General features: G+C 35.2%; 1 protein-coding gene across 9 annotated transcripts in view; it reads right to left on the reverse strand.

Moving 5' to 3' along the window:
• Positions 1 to 22,296, reverse strand: part of LOC149305470 (protein phosphatase EYA1-like) — a 42,883-nt gene that overhangs the window by 14,124 nt on the left and 6,463 nt on the right. For 2 of the 9 annotated variants that reach the window (XM_089477624.1, XM_089477618.1), the window contains 9 exons: positions 21,300 to 21,377; positions 20,587 to 20,653; positions 20,071 to 20,216; positions 17,921 to 18,058; positions 13,940 to 14,022; positions 13,311 to 13,497; positions 9,310 to 9,452; positions 8,420 to 8,503; positions 1,916 to 2,005 (listed from right to left, as the gene is read on the reverse strand). In XM_089477624.1, the coding sequence (XP_089333750.1) occupies positions 1,916 to 2,005; positions 8,420 to 8,503; positions 9,310 to 9,452; positions 13,311 to 13,497; positions 13,940 to 14,022; positions 17,921 to 18,058; positions 20,071 to 20,216; positions 20,587 to 20,653; positions 21,300 to 21,377 (1,016 nt within the window). Of the gene's footprint in view, positions 1 to 1,911; positions 2,006 to 8,419; positions 8,504 to 9,309; positions 9,453 to 11,200; positions 11,208 to 13,310; positions 13,498 to 13,939; positions 14,023 to 17,920; positions 18,067 to 20,070; positions 20,217 to 20,586; positions 20,654 to 21,299; positions 21,378 to 21,468; positions 21,487 to 22,296 lie in introns of all 9 variants that reach the window. The other 7 variants (XM_089477621.1, XM_089477625.1, XM_089477623.1 and 4 more) reach the window with 6 other exon arrangements.

Genomic DNA, 22,296 nt, shown 5'->3' on the forward strand with positions numbered 1-22,296 from the left:
TGGTGCCTACCACTCATTTTACTAAACATCTAACCTAATTTTCCATTTGAACATCCCCCTGACCCATCCAATGCATATTTGTACTTATTTTTTTAAAATGTTTTTCTCAGATATTACATTTTGCAAATACTTAGTTAAGCCACATAGAATTGATAATTGATATATTTTACAAATCATTTGTGATATACATAACGACAGACTGTCTTATAATCTCATTATCCGTCTTAACACAATTCTAAATTAAAATCAACAGGTGAGGCATCATCTTTCCATAAATGTAATATCATACCATGTCACGTAAGTGGAACATGTAACAATTCTTAGAGACAGAAGATCTGGAAAAGTTAGTCGACGCCACAACAAGGAGTCACAGGCCAATGTAAACCCATAAATCAAGATATTATGGTACAGTTAATCCAAAATATTACATATTTATCCAAAAGTGGCACTTGCAGTGCTGTACATTTCAATATAATAATAAAATCAAAGAAAATATAAAAATATGAAATGATACAAAAGAAAAATGTACTTTGATGGGATGGCTCAACAACAATTTAGTTAAAATTATTACAATTTTATTACAGTTTTCTTTTAATGTTTTTGGTGCCATAGTGGTGATATGCCCTCTGAAACACACATAGGTCAACATAACATAGGAATGTTAAAGCTAAGCTGCCTCGATTAACACTGGTAAATGTAGGTCATGTATGCAGAGAGAAAACTAAAAATCCCAGCTTTCTACGCCAAATAAAAAAGGTAGAAATAATAATTTCTAATATTCCAGCGTAGACTAAAAAAGAAGCAGTTTTCTTAGAGATGGAAGAAAAAATAAAGAGCTTGTAAATTATTTGATTGCAATATATAAGTTGCCAATTCATATGTGAGTAGTTTCTTTACAGATGAAAAGAAATCAAAATACAGGACAGATGTTGCAGAAAACCACATTTAAGGTCTGTCACATACTGGCATTTTTTAAAATGATTTTGGCTCATCCATTAAATAAGGTGCATTTTGCTTGATTTTGAAAAAGGAAACATCAGGAAATATTTAAAGGCCAATTGCTGCCAATTAACTTTGATCAGGAGAAGTTGTATTCAAATCTTTCAGATTCCTTCTTCTGTCTGAAATAACATACATTTCCAAAATCTAGCAAAACAGCAACTTGATGATTAATGTCTGTTGGCAGCCCTACCACAAGCTTGCTTAACGACTGGGTTTTAAATAAACAGCTGTCTATATCCTGGTGAAACTGAATGTGGCTTGTTTTATGTCTTACAGTTAAATATGGAAGAAATTGACTTTCTCAATAAAGCGTGCTTACTGGGTTAATATGCCAATCATATTGTGGCTAAAGGCATTTAGGAGAAGAAAAAAATAAAAGTGCTGTGAAAATGATTGCAGTAAATATTGACTTGTAATAAACCAGAGTGTGGCTTAATAGCTAATATTTCAGAAACTGTCCGTGAATGGAGTCTCGTCCATCATTAGCACGTTTATTGGCTTCTAGAAGCGACCGCTCTCAAAGCAACAGAAATGAGTTATGAGTAATTATTGTTATCTGTTATTTATATAGTGCCAACAATGTATGCACTGCCTCTATACAGTACATACATTTAAAGGGTATGACAAAAAATGGCAAACCAATACTCTAGGTAACGAGGTCTCTTCCTGCAAGCTTACAATTAATTAAATATGTTTAAGTTTAATAAATGTCAGCGGCTACATTGGGCTTGACTTATATCTTTGACTTTAACAACGATTTTAACCAAGAAATTTGTTGGGTTCTATTGTGAAGACGGTATTTTATATAATTTCAGACAAAATAATAACACAAACATTTTCACTCTATGAAATTATTGATTGCTTTTAAAAGCTGAATATGCAGTTGGCTTTTTAAACATCAAATTTTACTTACCTCTAAGTCGTTAAAGAACAGATGAGTATCCGCAAGATTGAAAATCATCTCTTCCATTCGAAGCCCAAGTGATACAGAAGTAGGTGGATCCTTCAAGAGAAAGACAAAAAGAATAAAAAATATATGATTATGCCGAATGATAGCATAACATAGCAGTAGTAAGTGGAGTTTCCAGTTACAAAATGTTATTAAAAAGGACTTTTAACAGTTTCGAACACTGCCTGTCCCACCGCTAGGACAGAATGAACTTAAGGGGACGCAAAATGGCTATTTTAGGAAAACAATATTAAAATATATATACAAAAATATATATCATAAAAATAATTTTCTGTCAATAACTGTTTTCAAGAATTTGTTGATTTACTAGAATCTCTATTGGCTACAAAGAAGCTACTGTTCCTAAAACAAGGACTGCATTTCATTTCAGAGGGGAAAAAAACTTAATTTATTCTTATTATTTTAAAAACTGAACAATCCTTTCAAGAATTAAAAAAAAAATAATCTGTATTTTTATTTTCTGCTGGCTTAAAAGCACATAATTATAGTACATAGCATGATCAGAATAGGAGTATTCAAAATGGTCATTTACAGAAATTAAATTTACTTTAAAGCTTATTGATATTTCAAGCTAATCAAACATCTTAAAAACACACATTTAAAGTATTATGAGTGTTATATGAATTTGGCCACCCACACAGACTAATGTCTTTTGTTTGAGATTAACGTATAACACACTCTATGTTCTCCATAGAAATTGCCGTATCAACTAGCTCCGTGCTGAGTTAATAAAATAAAAAACAGTGTCCAAAATTGTGGTTACTAAATAAAATGCAGATGTCTGTCTTGTTTTCATTTGTACAATATTTTCATGATTTTTATATCTTGAACATATGCATTGTGCCCTAAATATATTTGTTGGATTATGTATTTGGCAGTTGTTAAAATAGAAAGCAAAAGGCTACAAATTTGTTTAGAATACTTCAGAATAATTCAGGGGTTTTTTTCAAAGAAAAAATATTTTTAAGTCAAGTAACTTTGCTGGTTTGGCTCTTTCTGTCCTTCATGAGTAAACATATTTTGCGGCGTTGTCTAAAAAAACATCTAGTTGTAAAAAACACTAAGTCCTTGACTTTACGTTTGTTGTTTTAAGGAATATAGGTGATATAATTCTATTTTAGATATTAGAATCTGAATGGTAGTAACCATGATCAAATGCTGAAATATATCAGTGGATGTATACATCAATTCAACTATTAAAAATTGTAAGAATAATTAAAATCAAATAATTATTGGAAAAATACACCAACATCAGGACAATAATGCCCCATTCCCCCTCAGTGATGAAGAAAATTTGACAAACTACACAACATTACATTTATTTACATAAAACCAGCAGTTACAGTCTCCACTGGAGACGGTGGAAATTAACATTAAAAATGAATTACTGGTACATAAGGAGAAAAGAGCCCAGCTCTTGTGATTTTACTATCCACATTTATTGGCAAGTCTACATGTAGGAGTCATATTCTGAAGAATTATTTTTGGAAGATGCATGTAAATTGATGGCATATCAGGTTTTCAAGGTAGAACAAAAAACTACTATTTGCACAGGCTCCATATAATATCATTGCACTCGCGTACCTCCCATCTTAGTAACGCAACCCATAGGTTTATTCATACTGCTCGTTTCAATATTTAATATGTTAAATTTATGCAAATATTGGCCTAAATCTTCTGCAATCCAGGCAGTGTTTCAATGAGTCTGGCAACAAACCTACAACACAGTATAAGCCCATGAAACATCAGCAAACGTGAGAGGTTTAGGCTTTGTACATATTGTATTTATGGAATGCATATTGGCCTATATATTGCATAGAGCAATATTCTATGTTGACCTATACATAGGCCAAGGAAAAGTATGCACTGGGGGAGGGGGTTAAACATATTTAATGAAGAACTTTAATAATTAAGCACTTGAGTTTCCCCTTAATGCTTCACATATTGAGTAAATATTGTTCTAACTATTAATTTCATTTTGTATCCAAAAAGAAACAGTTTCGGATTAAAACTGCAAACATTATGCATTTCGCATTCAGATTTGCTAATGAATGTCTCATCTGGAAAAGTCAACTAAGTCAACTAATATTTTGCATGTTGTTAAAATGTAAGAGGTTGAATATTTTATGTTTTTTATTTGTAAATACATTTTATTTATTTCAACTAGTTTAGAAGGCTAAAATGCTAAAAAAGAGTATCTGGAAAAAAATATAATTTTAAAGATATGTCATTAGACCAAGGCACCGACAACGCTTCAGTGTTTGTCCACCTGTTTTGAGCTGTCACTGTTATGAATGGGGTGTCAACGTCATTCTACCTTCCAAGACCTAGCAGCAGCTGGCACAAAACATCAGTGTGGAAGGTGAAAAAAAAAGCAAACGCTCAGATTTCCATTATTATAAAAGATAAGTATAGCAATGTTAAGTCAATCTTCAACTTATTAAAATCTAATGAATATGTAATAATTTGTATAAACATGAATAGAATAAAAATTTGGATTATATAAGGTACTGCACATATAGTACATGTATAACAAAAAAGTATACATTCTAATCTATGATTACACTTGTACAGTTGTTTGATGCAAAAGAAAGCCTGATTAGAACACGGAAGAGAGGAAACGTAATGGTTCTCCATTTTTCTTCTTGCTTCATTCGCTTCTCTCTGGTATCAGCTCTGTAATCCAGGTACTTCTACAAAAGGGCGGAGCCTCCTCGCACACTTTCTCCCCTGAATGGAGGAATGGGAGGGGCTATCCCCATGGTGCGTGCCGTGGCTCCACCCTTTTGCGGAAGCACTCCAAGAATGCTACAGACAGCTTATCGAAGAAAGAGAAGCACTCTGCACCTCTCTTTTTCCGTGAATCTGTCTGCAATATTCTGGCCTCTTGGAGTACTTCTGAAAAAGAGCAGAGTCATTGCGTGCACCACGGTGACAGCCTCTCCCCTGTTCCTCCAAGTAGGGTAGAAGGTGTGCACAGAGGCTCCATTGATTTGCAGAAGTACCTGGATAATGAAGCTAAAGTATCAGGAAGAAGTGGCTGAAGAAAGAAGACAGAAGAACACAAAGAGGCAAGAGAACCAAAGCAGTCGGGGGAGAAGGTAGGGAGACATTGAGTAAAAGCATAAGGAAGAGTGAATGGGGGTGTGATAGAGAGTGAGAGAGGGTAACTGATAAGTGCCTAAGTATATTGTATAAGCGCGGCAGGTCTGAATAAAAATGACCTTGACTACAAGATAAGTGGTAAGGGGTCTTGCGGTTTCCCATTCAATATAATCCTGTTGCTGTCAGCCTAGTTCTATACACCAAATAAACCTATGTAACTGCATTTTGCTCTGGGGTCAACACCAGGGATTAAGCACTATATAGAGTCACGTACACTTTCAGAACTTCAGAGGTCTCTTTTTCAAATGCAATCACCATATGGTAAAATTGCATTCTTTTCATAGAGAAAAAAAGAGTTTGAAAAGAAACAGTGATATTTTTTTCTCAATTAATCTAGGTAAGAATTGCTATTCAATTACTTGATTACATGACATAATAAAATTAGTTTCAACTAATTATTTTAGTTATTCTAAAAGGATAGCTACAGTGTCCACATTAATTATGCTAAAAGACAAGTAGGCGACATATATATATATATTGTGGGCCGTTGTGACCTGCAGGGCCTCTTATTAGCCAGTTCTTAAAAAAATGTACCACTACATGATTCAGCATCGTAATATTTGCACAATAGTACATTCTAATGTCCATTATAAGGGCCAGCCGTACAATGCAAATGACTTCAACTATGTGATACCGTAAAAGCACACGTCTTAGCACAAAGCTGTATCTGATATTCGCAAGCTGATCAGAAGTCTGATTGCGGGACATTCTACCACAGAGAATTCAACCACAGCAAGACCCGTGTGTAGGATTCCATAAGAAATGGAAAAACACATTTTAATGAAACCATGCCAGGTATATTCAGAGCTAGAACCCACTAAATAATTAATGCACACCTAAATGTTGCAAAACTAACATTGCGTTGATTTATATCTTGGTGTGAAAAACCACAAGAATTTAGTATGGACTAAAAATGCTTGAGCATTTGCAAATGATCTAAATGCGCATAAGCCACTTTTCACAATCACATTTTACAGTTTTATACACGGAATAAACACGCAATACACATATATATTTAAAACCCATCTTACATATATATATGCCATAGGCAAACGTATCTTGACTTGCTTTTCTCAGGATCTACTTGATTTGTCTCCCTCTTAACTTATCTCTGCCCTATTGTCAAGCTGGTAATTGTGCTGCCTTTGTAAGGGCGGGTGAGAAGGTAGAGACGTTCAGGAAATTGGTGAGATAATGTTGACAATGAGGTGAACTTTTTAACTAAATAACTGCAATCTAATGACACTGATTGACGAACAAAAAGCACAAGCTATAAGTAGCTCAATTAATGAATTTACCTGTAATGGCGACAGTTTTCATTTAAATGGACACCTACCCCAAAAACCCAGCTCTTCTGCTAAGAAAGCTTGATTTACCAATTATTGTATTCTATGCAAACACGTCATATATAAACAGATCAAAATCAGTTGATCTATAACTGCTGCCCATTATTCTTGCTACATAAATGCTCATACATATAATTTCATATTTATAAAAAGCAATTCTTGGGGAAAGTTCTAAATGAGGGCAATTATGGTGGAAACCAGTAGAACTTGACTGCTGACTGCTCCACATCACAGTGACATTAAACCAAGGTGCTCTAGAAACTATGCCCAGTTTTTGCTACGTATTTACACTATAACCATACCGTTTCTATACTGACAGTTTCTTTCTGGAAGGCAAGAAACTATGCAAACAAGGTGTTTATCGGGATATTTCATGAGGGCCCAAAATCCTGAAGACCTGAACACCTGTTTCTGGGATACAACACAGCTTTGGCAAGATATAGATGAATGAATCCAAGCACACAAACTACTATCTCCCATCTACCCCTCCACACAACAGTAGCAATTACCCCTAATTTGAAGATTGGCAATGCATTAGGCGAAATAAGTACCATCTAATGAGATAACAGCAGAATCCCCTCTTATCACCCCCACCTTTCACACAGTATTATTGGTAGAGTAATTGACCTTTTGTCCTACTCAATGCACAGCCCCAGGCTACCATTCTCTTAAAAAAGAATTCAAAGTGTTCCCCCCGCCCCCCCCCCCGTCTGTGTTTCTGGCATGCGATCACGCCTATTGGTAAAATTGTTGGAGGATAATTTCGTTTTCCAAATTTTTTCCAGTACATATTCAATATATCTTGTTTCCAAAAGAGAAATGGCATCATTCCAAAATCAAGACAACATTTAAATGTTTGGTTTTGTGAACATACGCATTTTTGTGAGTTATAAGTCTGTACTATTTTCATGTACTTATGTTCAAATACAGTTGAGTGTCCCACAAAAATAAAGTAATTGGTCACCTGACAAAGAATACTAAATCAGATTGCCCCCAGTGTTAGCGATAAACAGAAAAATATGTTCCGTAATTGAAAAAGATGGAAAACAAAATCTGAATCATTTAAAAAATGTCTGTAAAACTTGGTGTGTTTAAAGAACTATGACAGCTGCCAAAAATCCAGAGGCTGCCACAAGTTGTATGATTATATAATTGATTATAAATGTATAAAACTTTATTTTACAAACTAAAGCACTCAAAAGAACATGTTTTAAATATGGTTTGATTACTCGACAGGCTCCAATAAAAGAGCCAAATACAATTCTGCAGAATAAGAACAAAAAAAACCTTTTGGAAATCTACGTTGTCATATATAGGTCAGTTGATCATTTTGTATGTCATATTTGCTTTTTATACAATTATTACACAATTTAAACAGCTTATACCAAATAAATGTGGAGTTATACAAATATATATATATATATAATCCAGATATACAGAACAAAGTCTATGTACCGTTCTGTCTGAATTGGCACACTGACATAAGCCCTATTGTACATTAAAACATTTAGTGTACCTGTTCTGCCTGCTTAAGATAGACAGTGTATACTAGCTTAGGTCCACTCATCCTAAGGGGACTTCATCATGCTTCACTATTAGAGTTAGATCACCCTATTGAAAAATTAGGTTACTAGGAGCACCGCTGTCCAATGGGCCAATCGAAGAGTTCAGAGATTTATATTATGTAATTCTGGATCTAGCCAACACAGCATATGACATCATGCCTGGATGCTTAGCACAGAGAACCACAGAGGTAGTGCATGGAAGAGAGGATCCAATATTTATTGGTTAACCTTTTAGTGCGCATGGGATGAATGACATTATGCTAACCACTGCAGTGAGCAACTCTAACAATCAACAGTCTCATGATGTTTGTTTCGTAACTAGGTACAATTAATAGTGCTTTTAAAGTTATTATAAATATTTTTACACTTACCCTTCCATATCTGTTTGCATAGGATCCGGTCAACAACGAATGGAAAACAATTATTGTCTCATCCAAATCCCATATGAACACTCTCTGTAAACAACAAATGAAGTATGACAAATATGTATATGCATCTGTTTAGATAAATGCAAACCTACATATGCAAATTAATCATGTATATCAGCAAAATTAGCTGCACTATTATTCACTTTACTATATGCACAATATTATTCACTTTACTATATGCACAAGAATTCATATTTTTTCTACACATTTATTAAAATGAGAGGGGAGAAAATTACAATTTCCATAAATGGCTATATATTAGGGGCAATATACTAATACTAATATAATGACATATATAACAAGGTATAAAATATATAGAAGTACTTATGTTGTAGTAGGTGGAAACAAGGAACCATACAATGCCAGAATTAATGCATATCTCCAGATAAGAACTTGGTAAGATTCTTAGTGTTAAATCTGGCAGAAAGCTAGTTACTCTGGTTATTATATTTGTTTAAATTTAGGGCTTTTACCCAGAACTTCTCTAGTTCTTCATGAGTATGGGCAACAATCCTAATTACAATGCAACAGGACATTCTCAGGCACAGCATGCATTTCAGCGCCTTTCTTTATTCATTAGCAAAAGCCATATAGTTTTTAATGAAAATGTTGTAACCTACATAACGCAAAACTATAACGCACGACTACAAATTTGCAATTGATCAAGTGAAGCTGAAGCATTTAAGAAGTAGTCATCAAACAGAAAAAGACAAAAACATCCACCTATTATGTCAATTCTTAATATAAGAGCTTTACTGTCAACAGGATAAGAATCGTCTGAGGTTGGAGAACATGTCTCGTTTGGATGGGACTCAAGTTACTATATGACATACCTCAAGGTCAGAGTCTGGAGGTGGGGACGGGTTATTGTTTCTCCTTCCTCGTCCGCGTGACTTTCCATCAGAAGAACGTCTTAATCGATCTGAATCTGAATCTTTAATTGGCGTTGATGGACTATGGATTGTGCTGTATTCTGCTTCAAGAAAGCAAAAATAATACGAGAGAAGAAATCAGTCACATGCTGTAAATGTTACTACCATGCATTTGCACAGTGATACATACTATAGATGTTGCCAGAATTCTAGACTATTTATCATGTTATGGTATGTCAACAATGGGGAGATGCTGTTTTTGGTAGGGTTACTTCACTAATCCCTCAAAACCCTGTTTATGGTTATTTGTTAAAAATATTGCATTCTGCACATTTAAGGTAGCTTAATAAATTAGATGCAACATTAGCACCAAAGGAGAGAATTTAAATAATGTATACCTGCATGGATTACAGAGATAATCAGCATACGTTTTTATGGGACCCTCTTAATCAGTAACGTAATAGGGTTTATAAGGCAACTTGATTGAATTTCATATATTGAATTTGAACCATATGTGTCTCATCAATGAGTTACCAAAGATGATGATCTCCCAAACAGGTCCTTCTCCCAACAAGTGATACTTGACAGTGCCTGGTTTATACATGTGTTAATTGGTAAATGCCAATAAAATAAGTCCTTCAAGTATTAAATCTTAAGCAATTTACTTATATAGCTTGTAACTAATAGCTGTACAATAAGAGGACAGAAGAGGGTAATGGGTAATAGCCTATAGGGGCACAACAATCTTTTAAACGTTTTCAATAAATTCCTTAAAATATATTGGCAATTGCAGCAGCCAATCAGGAAATCGCAGGACCCTGACACTAAGAAATGAAGGAATGCTATGATTTCCATTCACTATATATATATATATATATATATATATATATATATATATTTGGACTATATATATATATATATAGTCTATCCAAATCATATACTTTCTACTAGTATAGATCTCAGCGTATTACAAATTAATAGTTTCTTTAAACAGTAGGTACTTTTTACTGCTTTTAATGCTAAAATGGTATACAATGGCTTGGCAATGTAAAGGTTAAACACTGACATCTCATAACACTTCTGGTCCTGCCATTTTCATGACATCACTCGAAGCCGGATTAAGTGTAAGTGGAATATTCCTATCTGACTAATGCAAAAATAAACACACATGCTGTACAATTCTCTTATTCCTTCTGAAAATCCACCTGTGCATCTTGTCTTATATCAAACAAGTGCTGAACGGCGTGGAAATACTAACTGATCCCCTCATCACAATGTATGTTTTACTTGAAACTCTCGAGAGCTGGAATGAGAAAATCTTCATACCACAAGAGTCCTGTTTCTCAGACAGGCCTCTGACTTCTTATTATGGAATGTTCGGATTTTCACAGCCAGCTACACCACAAACATTTCATGTATTCATGCAGCGTTTCTTATAAATATAGCACACTAGAGAGAAGATATGTTTTATCGTAAACACCACCAAATTTACTCTGCAAACTGATATATGGAAGGAAGCCACACTTGGTTTATTGATGGAACATTTTTTTAAGGGGCTGGTATACCTGAACTGCTTTTTGGGGGGATTTTTTTCCCTAAAAAAGGTAACATATAACCAGATACAATTTATTTATAGATAGATAAAAGAGAGAGCTAGCCACCAAACTATTGGCAGTATTTAAAAGGACACTCCAACCATCCTATGTACTTGAATGGTGAAAGTCCCCTTTACATTAACATTTTTCCTCCTTGCAAATGCATAGTGAGATTCAGAATCCCTTCATGCATTTGCCCCATACTCCCATCCCTCAGTTTCTTGGCTTGCGCGAGATGTGTTTGGCACACTTGGCACCACCAGCCTGCTCTAACTCACATTAGTATTCCAGGAAGTCTAACAAGACCCCCCATGTGCATCCTCGGAAAGCACTTCCATTGCTTTCAGTTGGGAGCCTTTTTCTGGTAGGGACTGGCTATTTCAAGCATCCGAAACTGGCATGAAAATAGGACAACATGGGGTGCTGCAGCTCTGGAGCATCTTCTAAATGTAAGCATTGGTTTTTTTTTCCTTTTAGCTCAAGAATGCATATTAAATTACAAAGTACATAATTGCATTATTTATTGAAGGGTGTAAGGGGCACCTGAATGTACCTTTAAACGAAAAATGCACTTTATGGCTATACAATTAGAATTATTGCCCAGTCCTATGAGGAAAAGCTGATGGTAATGTGTGTTCTGCAGGATTAAAAGCCAGAACTGTCAGCTGTTCTGTATGACTTAAAGATTGTGCTAAACCTCTTTTACAAGCTCTGTTTCCTGAAAAATTATCATTCTGAGGCCCAAAAAAGTATGGGCATGTCTCTCGAAAGCAACTCTGCAGCTGTGCCTTTATTTACAAGTGCACAGAACAGGCTATCCCGCTGAGCACAAGTAGACATTATTTAGATATTTGCCACCATTTGCAGAGACCTCACCATTTGTTCGAAGCAGGAAACATATAGTATATAGGTCTATCTATAAGCCTGACGATGCCTTCGCTGAGATACCAGACCCTACTTAACAATGCCGGAGGTCTTGTAACATCCACTGAAAACAGAACAGCCAAGGAATGGACCCAATTACATAGAAATTCTGTAAACGTTTAAAGGGATGCTATCATGATTTCCTTTGCCAATACGGTTTAAAGGAGGATTAATTTCTTATCCCTTTATAGCATACCTAAATAAATGTATTTCATATGCTTTTTGTTATTCAATCTGTGTCCTTGTTTTAGAGCTATTTTGTACACTTGGTACTATTTTGCCTCACAAAAGAAGAGATCATTTTGTAAACTCCATACAAACATCAGCCTATCACTTTCGCTTTATCTAGAAGAAAAAAAACATGTATCTGCTGAGTTCATATGAAACCAGGCAAAGTCACAGATCTAAAGCGCAAAGGTCTAATAAGCAGTGCCCTTTATTTCCAAGCACGTAACAGTTAAAATCCAGTTCTATTACTGCAGAGCATTTTAACATATTTCTCCATATGTTGCTCTTTATAAATATGGCTGAACCATCCAGTGTTTCTCTCTCCAGCTCTTAGATACTCTTCAATCCCCATATGCATACCTGGGACCTCTCCAGTTTGACCCAGACTTGCTGGACGAACCCCTGTTTCCCCAAAACTAGGTCAGTTTCTTCTTTCTTTGTGCTACCCTCCTAACCTACTTCCATTCCACTCCTCATCCACTAAAGGCATTGCCACCACGCACAGATAACCCAGTGCTTCATGAAGTTTGCCAAACACCCTAAAAAACTATGTTGGGCAAAACTAGCAAGGTAAATAAAATCAAGGTGGAAATGAGCCTCTGATTATTAATTAAAATATTAATTCCACCCTCTCTAATTTTGGCTTTCAAATGTGGTCATCTTACATCTTACAACCTTCAGGTGTAGCAGGGACTTATTTTTAGAAGATACAAATCTTAAATAAAAAAATACTATTAGTCAAAAAACCAACATCAAGGTTCCATTATTGTTTACATTCTATTATCCCCATTGCCATTGGACACTTCTGTTTACGTTTCAAAGTTGGTCTCTGGAATTTTAAAAGATCTTGGCTAATTCATTTTCTCGTCACGTTCTTTGTTCTCTGTAACACCCACTATGATACTATGATACGTAAAGAATCTTAAAGAAACAGTAGCACACATGCTGAGTGCTAATAGGACCGATAATAGACTACAGGAATCAATTAGGGATGCATGTTTTCTTCTCAATAAAATGCACATGGTCTTCATTAAAATGCAGAAATACAGGTTTTAACCTTTATATGGTAAAAGTAGAACATAGAAAATGGAAAACATTTGTTTTTTATCGCTAACCTTCAAATAATAATACTAATGCTCCCATGTCTAATGTCTACTCTTCCACCATACTTTTCCATGGCATAAGTATCAGATGGTCAAAGGCAGAAATAAATACCTGTGGAGGGATCTGTAACCGCTTGGCTGGTGATACCTGATGGGGGTTCTTGGAGCTGGTAAGTGGCTGTCGTTGAGGGTGTCGTTGGGCTGGTGTTACTGCTTGTCATGTAATGTGAAGGATACTGTGAGCTATTGTAATACTGAGTATATTGACCTTGACCAAAGCCAGGATACGATGGGTATTCCTGCCACACAAAAAGTAACAAAGATTCTTTTTTATTATGTTGCTACTTCAGAGAATGAATTCCAAAACCTAACTACAAGCACATGTGAGCTTTTCAGCATCCAACACATGGGAAGCATTGGCTGGCGACTTGTTGGTACATAAAAATAGATAGCTGTACTGGATTTCAGGGATTAATTATATCATGAATTCATGTAGAAGATTTGATCCCATGTGTACATTCACATACAATACAAATGTAAATGGTTGTGTGAGGGTTCCACTAGCACATTAAAGAAACATATTGTAATAAGTTCCTCTGTTGTCTGCTGAAATAAAGAATTTGACTTTTTAACACACTCGCTGACTCCGGAAAACAGGATGAAGACTACAGCATGAGCTCTTGGAAGACAGAACAGAAGACTTGTATATAAATGAAATAGTCTTGTTTTTCTGGCATTTACCTGCTGGGAACTATTAAATCCAGTTGAATTTGTGAGTGAATTGCTTCCTGCATAGATCCCTGATGTGGTGGTAAAGCTGCTCCCTGAAATGAAATGAGAAAAATGCTTCAAATTACTGAAAAGTGTACGTAGACCTCCCAGAATGAAGCATCAATAGGCTCCATGTGTACTTCAGAAGCCACGGAGAAAAGCGGCAATGCTATCAAAAACAAAACACTGATTAAAAAGTCATGAGGCCACTTCTAAAGAAACACGTTAACAAACTCAGGACCGACCAACAAGAATAAATGCATCGGTAATAGGCATTATACAATGTGGGAATAATACATCAGGTGTGAAAGCCATAAAGAACCATACAATATTACTACTGAGACATAGAAATCGACAGCAGATAAAACCAATTCAGCCCATCTAGTCTGCCTGACTTTCATGATGTAAAGACGCAATCCTTAATCAGTCCACAGCCTTGTCTTAGACTTAAAATAACAATGTACCTATCCCATTTACACTTAATGGCACACAGCCTTTCCTCTCATCTAAAGAAAGGGAAGACAAATAGAAAAAGTTGCCATTTAAGGTGGTGACTGTAATAATTGATCTAGATGTCAGAAATCTTAAAAACGCTTAGTAGCAGCCTGTTTAACCCTCCCCCACACCACCACCCCAGGGAAGCTAAAGCTACTGGTTGCAACTCACAGACTTTTTGGAATGCGTATTTCTCCAAAGACAAACGGAACTTACTTATCAAAATTGAAGTAGCTTTTGTGATCATTGAGATGTCAACATTATACAGAAAAACACACGCATATAAAAAAAAAGTTCTCAATTTTAAAAAAAGTTTCCGATGCACTTTAAGAATTCCATACAACGACATACAGATATGGACCCAAGGTGCGTCACTTGTTAACTCCTTACCCAATGATACTTGGGCTTCCTCACTTGCATATGGCTGCTGGTTTATATTATCTATCCAGAAAAATGAAACATATGATTATACTGTATACAGCCGGACTTAAATATTTGTTGATTTATATTAAGCCACTTGACAATGCAGTTAAATTACTTCGTTTCAGAGCAATCCAAAAACACACGAGGGAGGTGATAATGAAATAATAAATTTTTCACAACTGCTTTGGACTATTGCTATAATGATATCCGCATAAAATAATCCAATTCTTAACATGTTTTAAAATTAACCTTTTAACTCTGGAATGGTAACCATAAACAGCCCCTCTTATAGGATACAAAAAAAGCTAATACAACAAAAATTGCAGTTTTGTTATAAATGTAAAAATGTTCATCCATTAGTATTTTAGTAAGAGTTAAAAAAAAACAACAGAAAAATCAAATATTTGCAATCTGAGTCTACTATGACATCGTCTTTGGACCATATTCAGATGAAGAAAGATTGTAATGAGCACAAACATAAAATGTGAATTAGGCAAGCTTCTATCGCTGCGTGTTGTCAACTATGTTCTAAGCTTAATTAGAGGAAACACAGAACGCCATGAAGGCTTAGCACTTTCGGTCACCCAAAAGGTTAAAAAGAGAAAAAAAATCCCAAATATAACAAAATCATTGTATTGAAAAGAAGCCTTGGGGGCCAAAAAACTGGATGCAAAATTCTTAGCAAAACAAATCGCAAACATCCTGCCGATATGTCTTTATTTGTTAGATGTCACGGGCTATTCCAACCGGCAGTATAAACTACATATAGATTGCTAGGCTCATCGTGTTATATTAACTCGTTGTTCTGAGACATGAAATTGACTTAACACATGGGAATCTCCAATATTTCACAAAAAACAATCTCTTGACCACGTACAATTTGGAATATTTTAGTCGTTTAAGTACAAATGTTTCATTTGAAGATAACGTTAAAAATGCATCCAATTAAAACCTTAACATTTAATATTTAACCACTGTAATAAGGAGGAATCAACACATTCTGCAATTTATTTCTGCTTTACATTATTTATCCCAAACTTTTCATTGCTGAAATATTTCTAATTTTATTAAATGTTATTTTACCTTACCAATCCTAACATACCAAAACATACGCATTATAGACTTTTCAGCTTCATGATTTTTAAGCCTGATAAATCTTCTGAAAGGCCATAGTAATTTAGAGAGAGGAAAAGAAGATGAAGAAAAAAAAAAAGAGTATTTTAGTTAAAATTCCTTGCTTGGCGTAAAGTTTGTACTGTTCGGAGAACAAGATTTTAATTCAGTGTTCTCCTTATCCCTAAATCCTGAGAAGATTACAGAGACCGTAGCAAACCTGAAACAGATTGCTAATGTATGGCCCCATTAAATGTCATTGGCATAAGGACACAGCAAAAATATCTACAAAGCAACTGTGCCCTTCTGCCACTTTTTTTTAAAGTCACGGGATATTTTTTTGCTTAGATCCTTTAAATGGCTAGTTACACGTAACTATTTCAGCACAGGGGTACCGTGTTCTGCAATCTGATGTTACTTCTTTAGCAGTGAAAGTGATAAAAAAAGGAGTGAAAGGCTTTAAGCTCAGATCACAAAAACACAACATTCTCTAGATTTCGGGGGAACTTCTATTTTTGGGCTGTCGGTTTAGAACATAAATTGCACTTTAAGATTTCGAACAGAAGTTCATTTGCTTACTATAATCAGCCCTCCTTGCCAAGGGCTATGTCTATCATCAGCGTACAATATATGTGGCAGAAGTTGAAGCAATCCACTGGGGGAAACTCTATGAAGGCCAGATGGGCTTTTAATCCTGCATCCTTTTTTTTTCTCCCCTTCCTATGTTTGCTGCTGTTCAGACATCATTTGCACTGTTTTGAAAACGTCTTGCTCTTTTCCTGGCCATTAGACACAAGCACAAAGTACATTCCCCCGGTTTAAAAAAATAAATCTGTTTTCATTAAAAGGCTCCGCTAGGCAAACTTTAAGGCAGAAAATAAGAGATCCAACCTAGGCTAGTATATTTTAAAAGAAATAAGATTAACCTTAAAATTGATATAAAATTCAATGATGTATGCCAATATGATTGGAAAAAAATGTATACATTCCATGCAAGCCTTACAAAACAAATGGACAATAAACACAGCCGTTTATATTGCGTCTTTTTCCCAGTTTGTAAAAATATCCTCAACTTTTTTCTGTATTACACAAACACTACATACATTGAAGATTTACGTCATACATAAATATAAAAACCACAAAATCTGTTTTATGGGGGTTTTTTTTAAATATAATTTTATGCAAAATTCCATAATGAAAAACATGTTCTATATGAAAAGTAAAACCAATTACAAGAAGCACTTTTTTTTTTATCAGGGCAACTGAAGGGCACCTCTACAAACTCCATAAAGTGTTTTCACTCCAACCATCTGTAACGCAGATCAAGCAGAGTGTGCTCACTTAAGGGAATTTGTATCAGATGGTTACCCCAGCCCTACTGCAGTTGCTAAGCTAACAGTTCAAAGGGAAAGACGTCTCTCCTCTTTTTGACAAGCACAAAATCAATATACATTAAGAGCTGCCAAACACAAGTGCTGTGTCTCCTAGTTATTAGGACATCAGCAATCGTCACTATTTCAGTTTGAAGGAAAGTAACAGAAACCTCAGGAAACTTGTGGAATTCTCTACTATTTTATAAAGAAATAAACAGAAATATAGAATTTGATGGCAAATACGAATCATTCGGCCGATATAGTCTGCCCATTTTTGCACATTTAACATAGCGTGCACTTTCATTGTAAACAAGGCAAAACAATTTATTGTTAAAACATAAAATACATACATAAACATGCATAAATATTGTATGCTTTAATAACAACTAAAAAACATGAGAAAAAGTTCCATTGTTCCAATACTATTTTTGGAATCCGAATTTTTTTTTAAAATTTGATGCAAATAGGCACGATCGTGCTAACGTCTAACAGGCAAACTGATAATAACAATAGTAATTATACATAAATGAATGAGGCTTTTACCTACCTTGCATTTGATAACTGTATGGAGCTTGTCCGGGTTGGGGGGCACTGAAGCTTGATGCGTAGCTGAGAAATCCTGTCTGTCCTGGTGACTGTGATTGCGGTAATCCACCTTCAGTCTTGATTCCTGCCCATAATGCACCTAAATCAGTTTGTGATATCAGATCCATGTGTCCAGACACCAGCAGATATAGAAAAGAACAATGGGCACAGACAGGGAGCTCCTGACTTTTTGGCTGCTATGGTAATTTAGTATCTGGCTGAGGATAATTAGAGTGGAGTTCCAGATATTGCTTATCTTTGCCAATAAACACTAGTATTGGAATACCAATGTTTTAAACTACATGCTCCAGATAATTAAGGGTCAGTATACAGAACAGTAAAGTTCTCCAGTGTTTAAGCCCTTTTTCCTTGCCCAATTCTTTGGAGGGCGATACCCATAAAATGTTTTTGTGGTGCAAAGTTTGAAAAGCCGTCTTATCAGCATCAGCATATTCAGACATATAAAAATGAATATTGCTTCCTACATGAAAACATTGTTTGTGCTTCATTGCAAAAATTGGTTTGGCGGAGTCTAATCCTGGGTTACAATGTAGCAAGGATCTTTACCAAATCAGTTTGGGTCTGCGTGTGTGTGTGTGTGTGATGTGATTTTAAATAATCAGGCAACCTAGAATCTACGTTCTAGACAGGAAAATGACTTTCCAAGGCTTTTACTCATCACTCATCACAAACTCAAATTCTAAAAGCCCAAGTGCAATCCAATCAAATCCAGTCTAGACACAAATGGTCAAAATGGAAATGGAAATAGAATTGAATTTTATGTAATGAAATAATGAGCCGCATTAAATAAATCAACTATAACCATTGTGAACATTACAGCAATCTTTAGTGCTCAACATTGTGATTAAACAAATAGCTGATATATTTAAAGATGTTAGATGTGGAACTATAAATAAATAAAACAAATAATAATTTATTTCCATTTAAAACAATCGCATATATAGGTTACGTTTTGTAGCAATTACAATTCTTATAACCGAATGAACTGGAGCAAACACATTTTTCTTCATTTCCTGTTGTGTCTCGCACAGGCATCGACCAAAATCTTGTACATTTAAAAAAAAAAACCTCTTAGAAGAGTTGAAGAGTAGGTTCTATGGCTAATACCCTGAAAAGTTATACTATAATGTCAGGACTTTTTGTCTCTAGGGATTTGTCCAGATCTTTCCTTAATCCCTTGTGTGGTAAAAGCAAGTACGGAAAGACATGTTTGCACAATATACATACATAAATTTGTGAATGTCAGCACATCTACATAAATGAACATGCCGCATATTTGCTGTAGTAGAAAGTAGAACCATTAACTAAATGTAAAAAAAAAAAAAGCTAAAAACAATAATAAAGATTGATTGTACTTGTAATGATTTTCTTTTAAAATGATTAGCAAGCTAGTACAGGCTTATTTGGGGCATTGGAGATATGTTACTTAGAGTACTAGAAACCCTAAGGTCAGCACTAACCATTGAGTTGCAAGTCAGTACTGTTTAGGACACAGTGGTGTATGCTTTGACTAAAGGGAGAGTTGGCAGGAGAGTTTGCTGGAGAAGTGTGGTTTTTAGCCCCTCACTTCACTATTCATTATGAAGGACCAACACTGGCAGGTTTCTTTAGCAAGAAGAGCTTAGCTGGCCCTCTATATAATGTATATGGGTCAAGAGAATCTCACTGATTGAATGCAATATCAAGGACAAGCCAAGCTCTTCCTGCAGCAAAAGCTCACTGGGGTTGGACCTTCATATTGTATAGTGAAGTAAAGCCGTTGACACCACAATCCTCCTGCAAAATCTCCTGTAGACTCATCCTTTAGTGAATAGACCTATGTAGTCTGTATTCTGGTATGAAATACCCAGCCTTTGTACTGCTCGGCTAACAAATCACACAAACTGTCACTTTCCTCTCTGATAAAATATGTTGCTTGATGATATCACAGAATTTCTGTAAACCCTGAAAGCACAGACCTTAGGTCTATCTAGAACAGAAATAGATCTCTGATTTTATTTTTAACTCACTGAATGCCAGCGGGATGAGCAACATAGCACTGTTTAAGAATGCATAGAATGACACATTGAATGGGTGTGACAGACTGCTTACCATAGGGTGGGATTCCATAAGGCTGTCCTGGTTGGGGGTATGCAGCATATGCTGTTGTTTGTTGCATTCCCGTCGGAAACTGAGTCTGACCATATGCAGCCATAGTTTGGGAGGAAGGGGTAGGCAGAATATGTGGGTAAGCTCTGCTATTTATGAAAAATAACAAAAAAGAAACACAATGCATTGGAAATTAAAGATGGTATTGTAACATTTCACTGTATTTAGTTAAGTCATTTTATTCAAATTTCCAGGCCATTTTGGCAATTGCAGATAATTTTTAGAAGAAAGATTACATTGGATAATTAATCATGCCAGTTACAGTATGTATTCAACGAACTTCGGGACCTACACAAAACATTTGCCAATGCATTCTTAAGGAAGGAGCGGCCACATTGATGCATTGCAAGATATTACAATCATTCCCGAGAATGGAATGGCAATACGTATAATCGTAGAAATAATAGCGTTATAGGATTAATTGATAGTTTTATTATTGCATAGAAAATGAAATCTTACTTGGATGGATATATTTGTGGAGAAAACTGGTGTGTCTGTCTTGGGCTAAATCCACTGTTTCCAATAACTCCATGTAGACAGGAAAAAAAGGAAATTAAAAATTAAACACCTGTACAGACACAAAGACTAAACATAGTAGGGTATAGTTAAGGAATGGTAAAACATTTAGGAATAAAAAAAACCCCATTCTAATTCTTATAAATGGAGCATTTTCACTGAAATGTTCACTTTCCAATTGACTTAACACACTCTTGTGTGTACTAATTGTCATTTTAAGAAACCATTAGAAAAAAAATGTTGGGTAAAAAATGCAAACGTACATAATTTTAATTTGGTGTACCAAATACTTAAATATTAATCAACATGGAGAAAAGAAGTGACAATGATTCATCGTTTGGTGTTTTAGTTATAAAATTACTCAGACACGTGTCTTTTGTTTTTATAGTTTAGATGAACTAATCCAATCTATTGTTGAACAAAAGAGAAAATCTGGTAAGTGTGTATTTTTATGGTCTTTAATTACATTATGTTTGAATGGGTATAGACATGTTGGCATTATAGCATCATTCTTGGCTGTCCTCTTTTTTGTGAAAACAATTCCCCTGATGCTTATATGTTTATGTAAGGTATACGTATGCTTTAGTTGTATGATTCCAAATATCATAGTCTGAAAAACAGACAGAAACCCTGGAGAAACCACATACATCTCTTACCTGACCCTGAGTAGTTGTCTAATGAACCGTCTGCAGTCGTAGCTGCAATATCACCGCTGCTCATTGGCTCAGTTTTAACTGAAAAGGAAAAAAAAAAAAAAGAATTAAAGTCTCTGCCAAACACAACACAATTGGATGAACAATTCATGAAGCTGTCAAAGATAAACACAGGCTAAAACAAGAAGGTCTTGAAGAATGGCCTTAAGTTTGTTTCTACACTAGATATAAAGCCGGTAATGGGGAGAGATGTACTAAAGTGAGATAGGTTAGAAAGTTTCAAGAAAGATGCCCAAGTCAAGGTGCATCTTGTGAATGGCCTGAGATCTTTAGCTCAGGCTTGTATACACCTAGAGCGACCATACCTGCATAACTCAATACCTGATGCATTGCCTTTTCCTATAGAGCCTGCCACATGCAACCAGCCATAGCCATAACTGATTATAAACACTAATCAATATAGTAAGGATCAATGAGGCATTCAATAATAAGGATAAAGGAACTGTGTCCAAATAGGAATGCAAATTTGTTAAGAAATACAGAAGAAAAACTGCAAAAAAATGGCTCAATTATTATTTGCCAGAACTTTTTTACCTAAGAAATAATAAAATCTATATATTACAACTACCACTACAGTATAGCAACAAGCCATTTTACTGCCATCAATACATTTACAGCGTTAACAAGTTGTAAAAGCTAATAACATGCCAAAGTTTATACGCCTGACTTCCAAAAATAAAACAGCTTCTTCCTAAAATCAAAAATACTTGTACTATAATTGGTTCTCCTGAAATCTTCGGTTAGCCAAGTTTAATTGCAGTTGGGGAGAAGCAGAGGGACACTCAATAATTAATTAGTGCTAGGCTTATATAAAGGTACAATTTGCACATGTAAAAATTTCACTGTTTCATTACTAAGTTATAAATTGGGATGTTTTAGATCTGCCACGTCTAACTTGGTTTGGGGGTAATGGCTTCAGAATAACACAGGGGTGGGTTAA

This window comes from Sceloporus occidentalis, unplaced genomic scaffold, assembly GCF_023333645.1.
Source record: "Sceloporus occidentalis isolate IW3139 unplaced genomic scaffold, rSceOcc1.0.p SCAF_11, whole genome shotgun sequence".
NCBI lineage: Eukaryota > Metazoa > Chordata > Lepidosauria > Squamata > Phrynosomatidae > Sceloporus > Sceloporus occidentalis.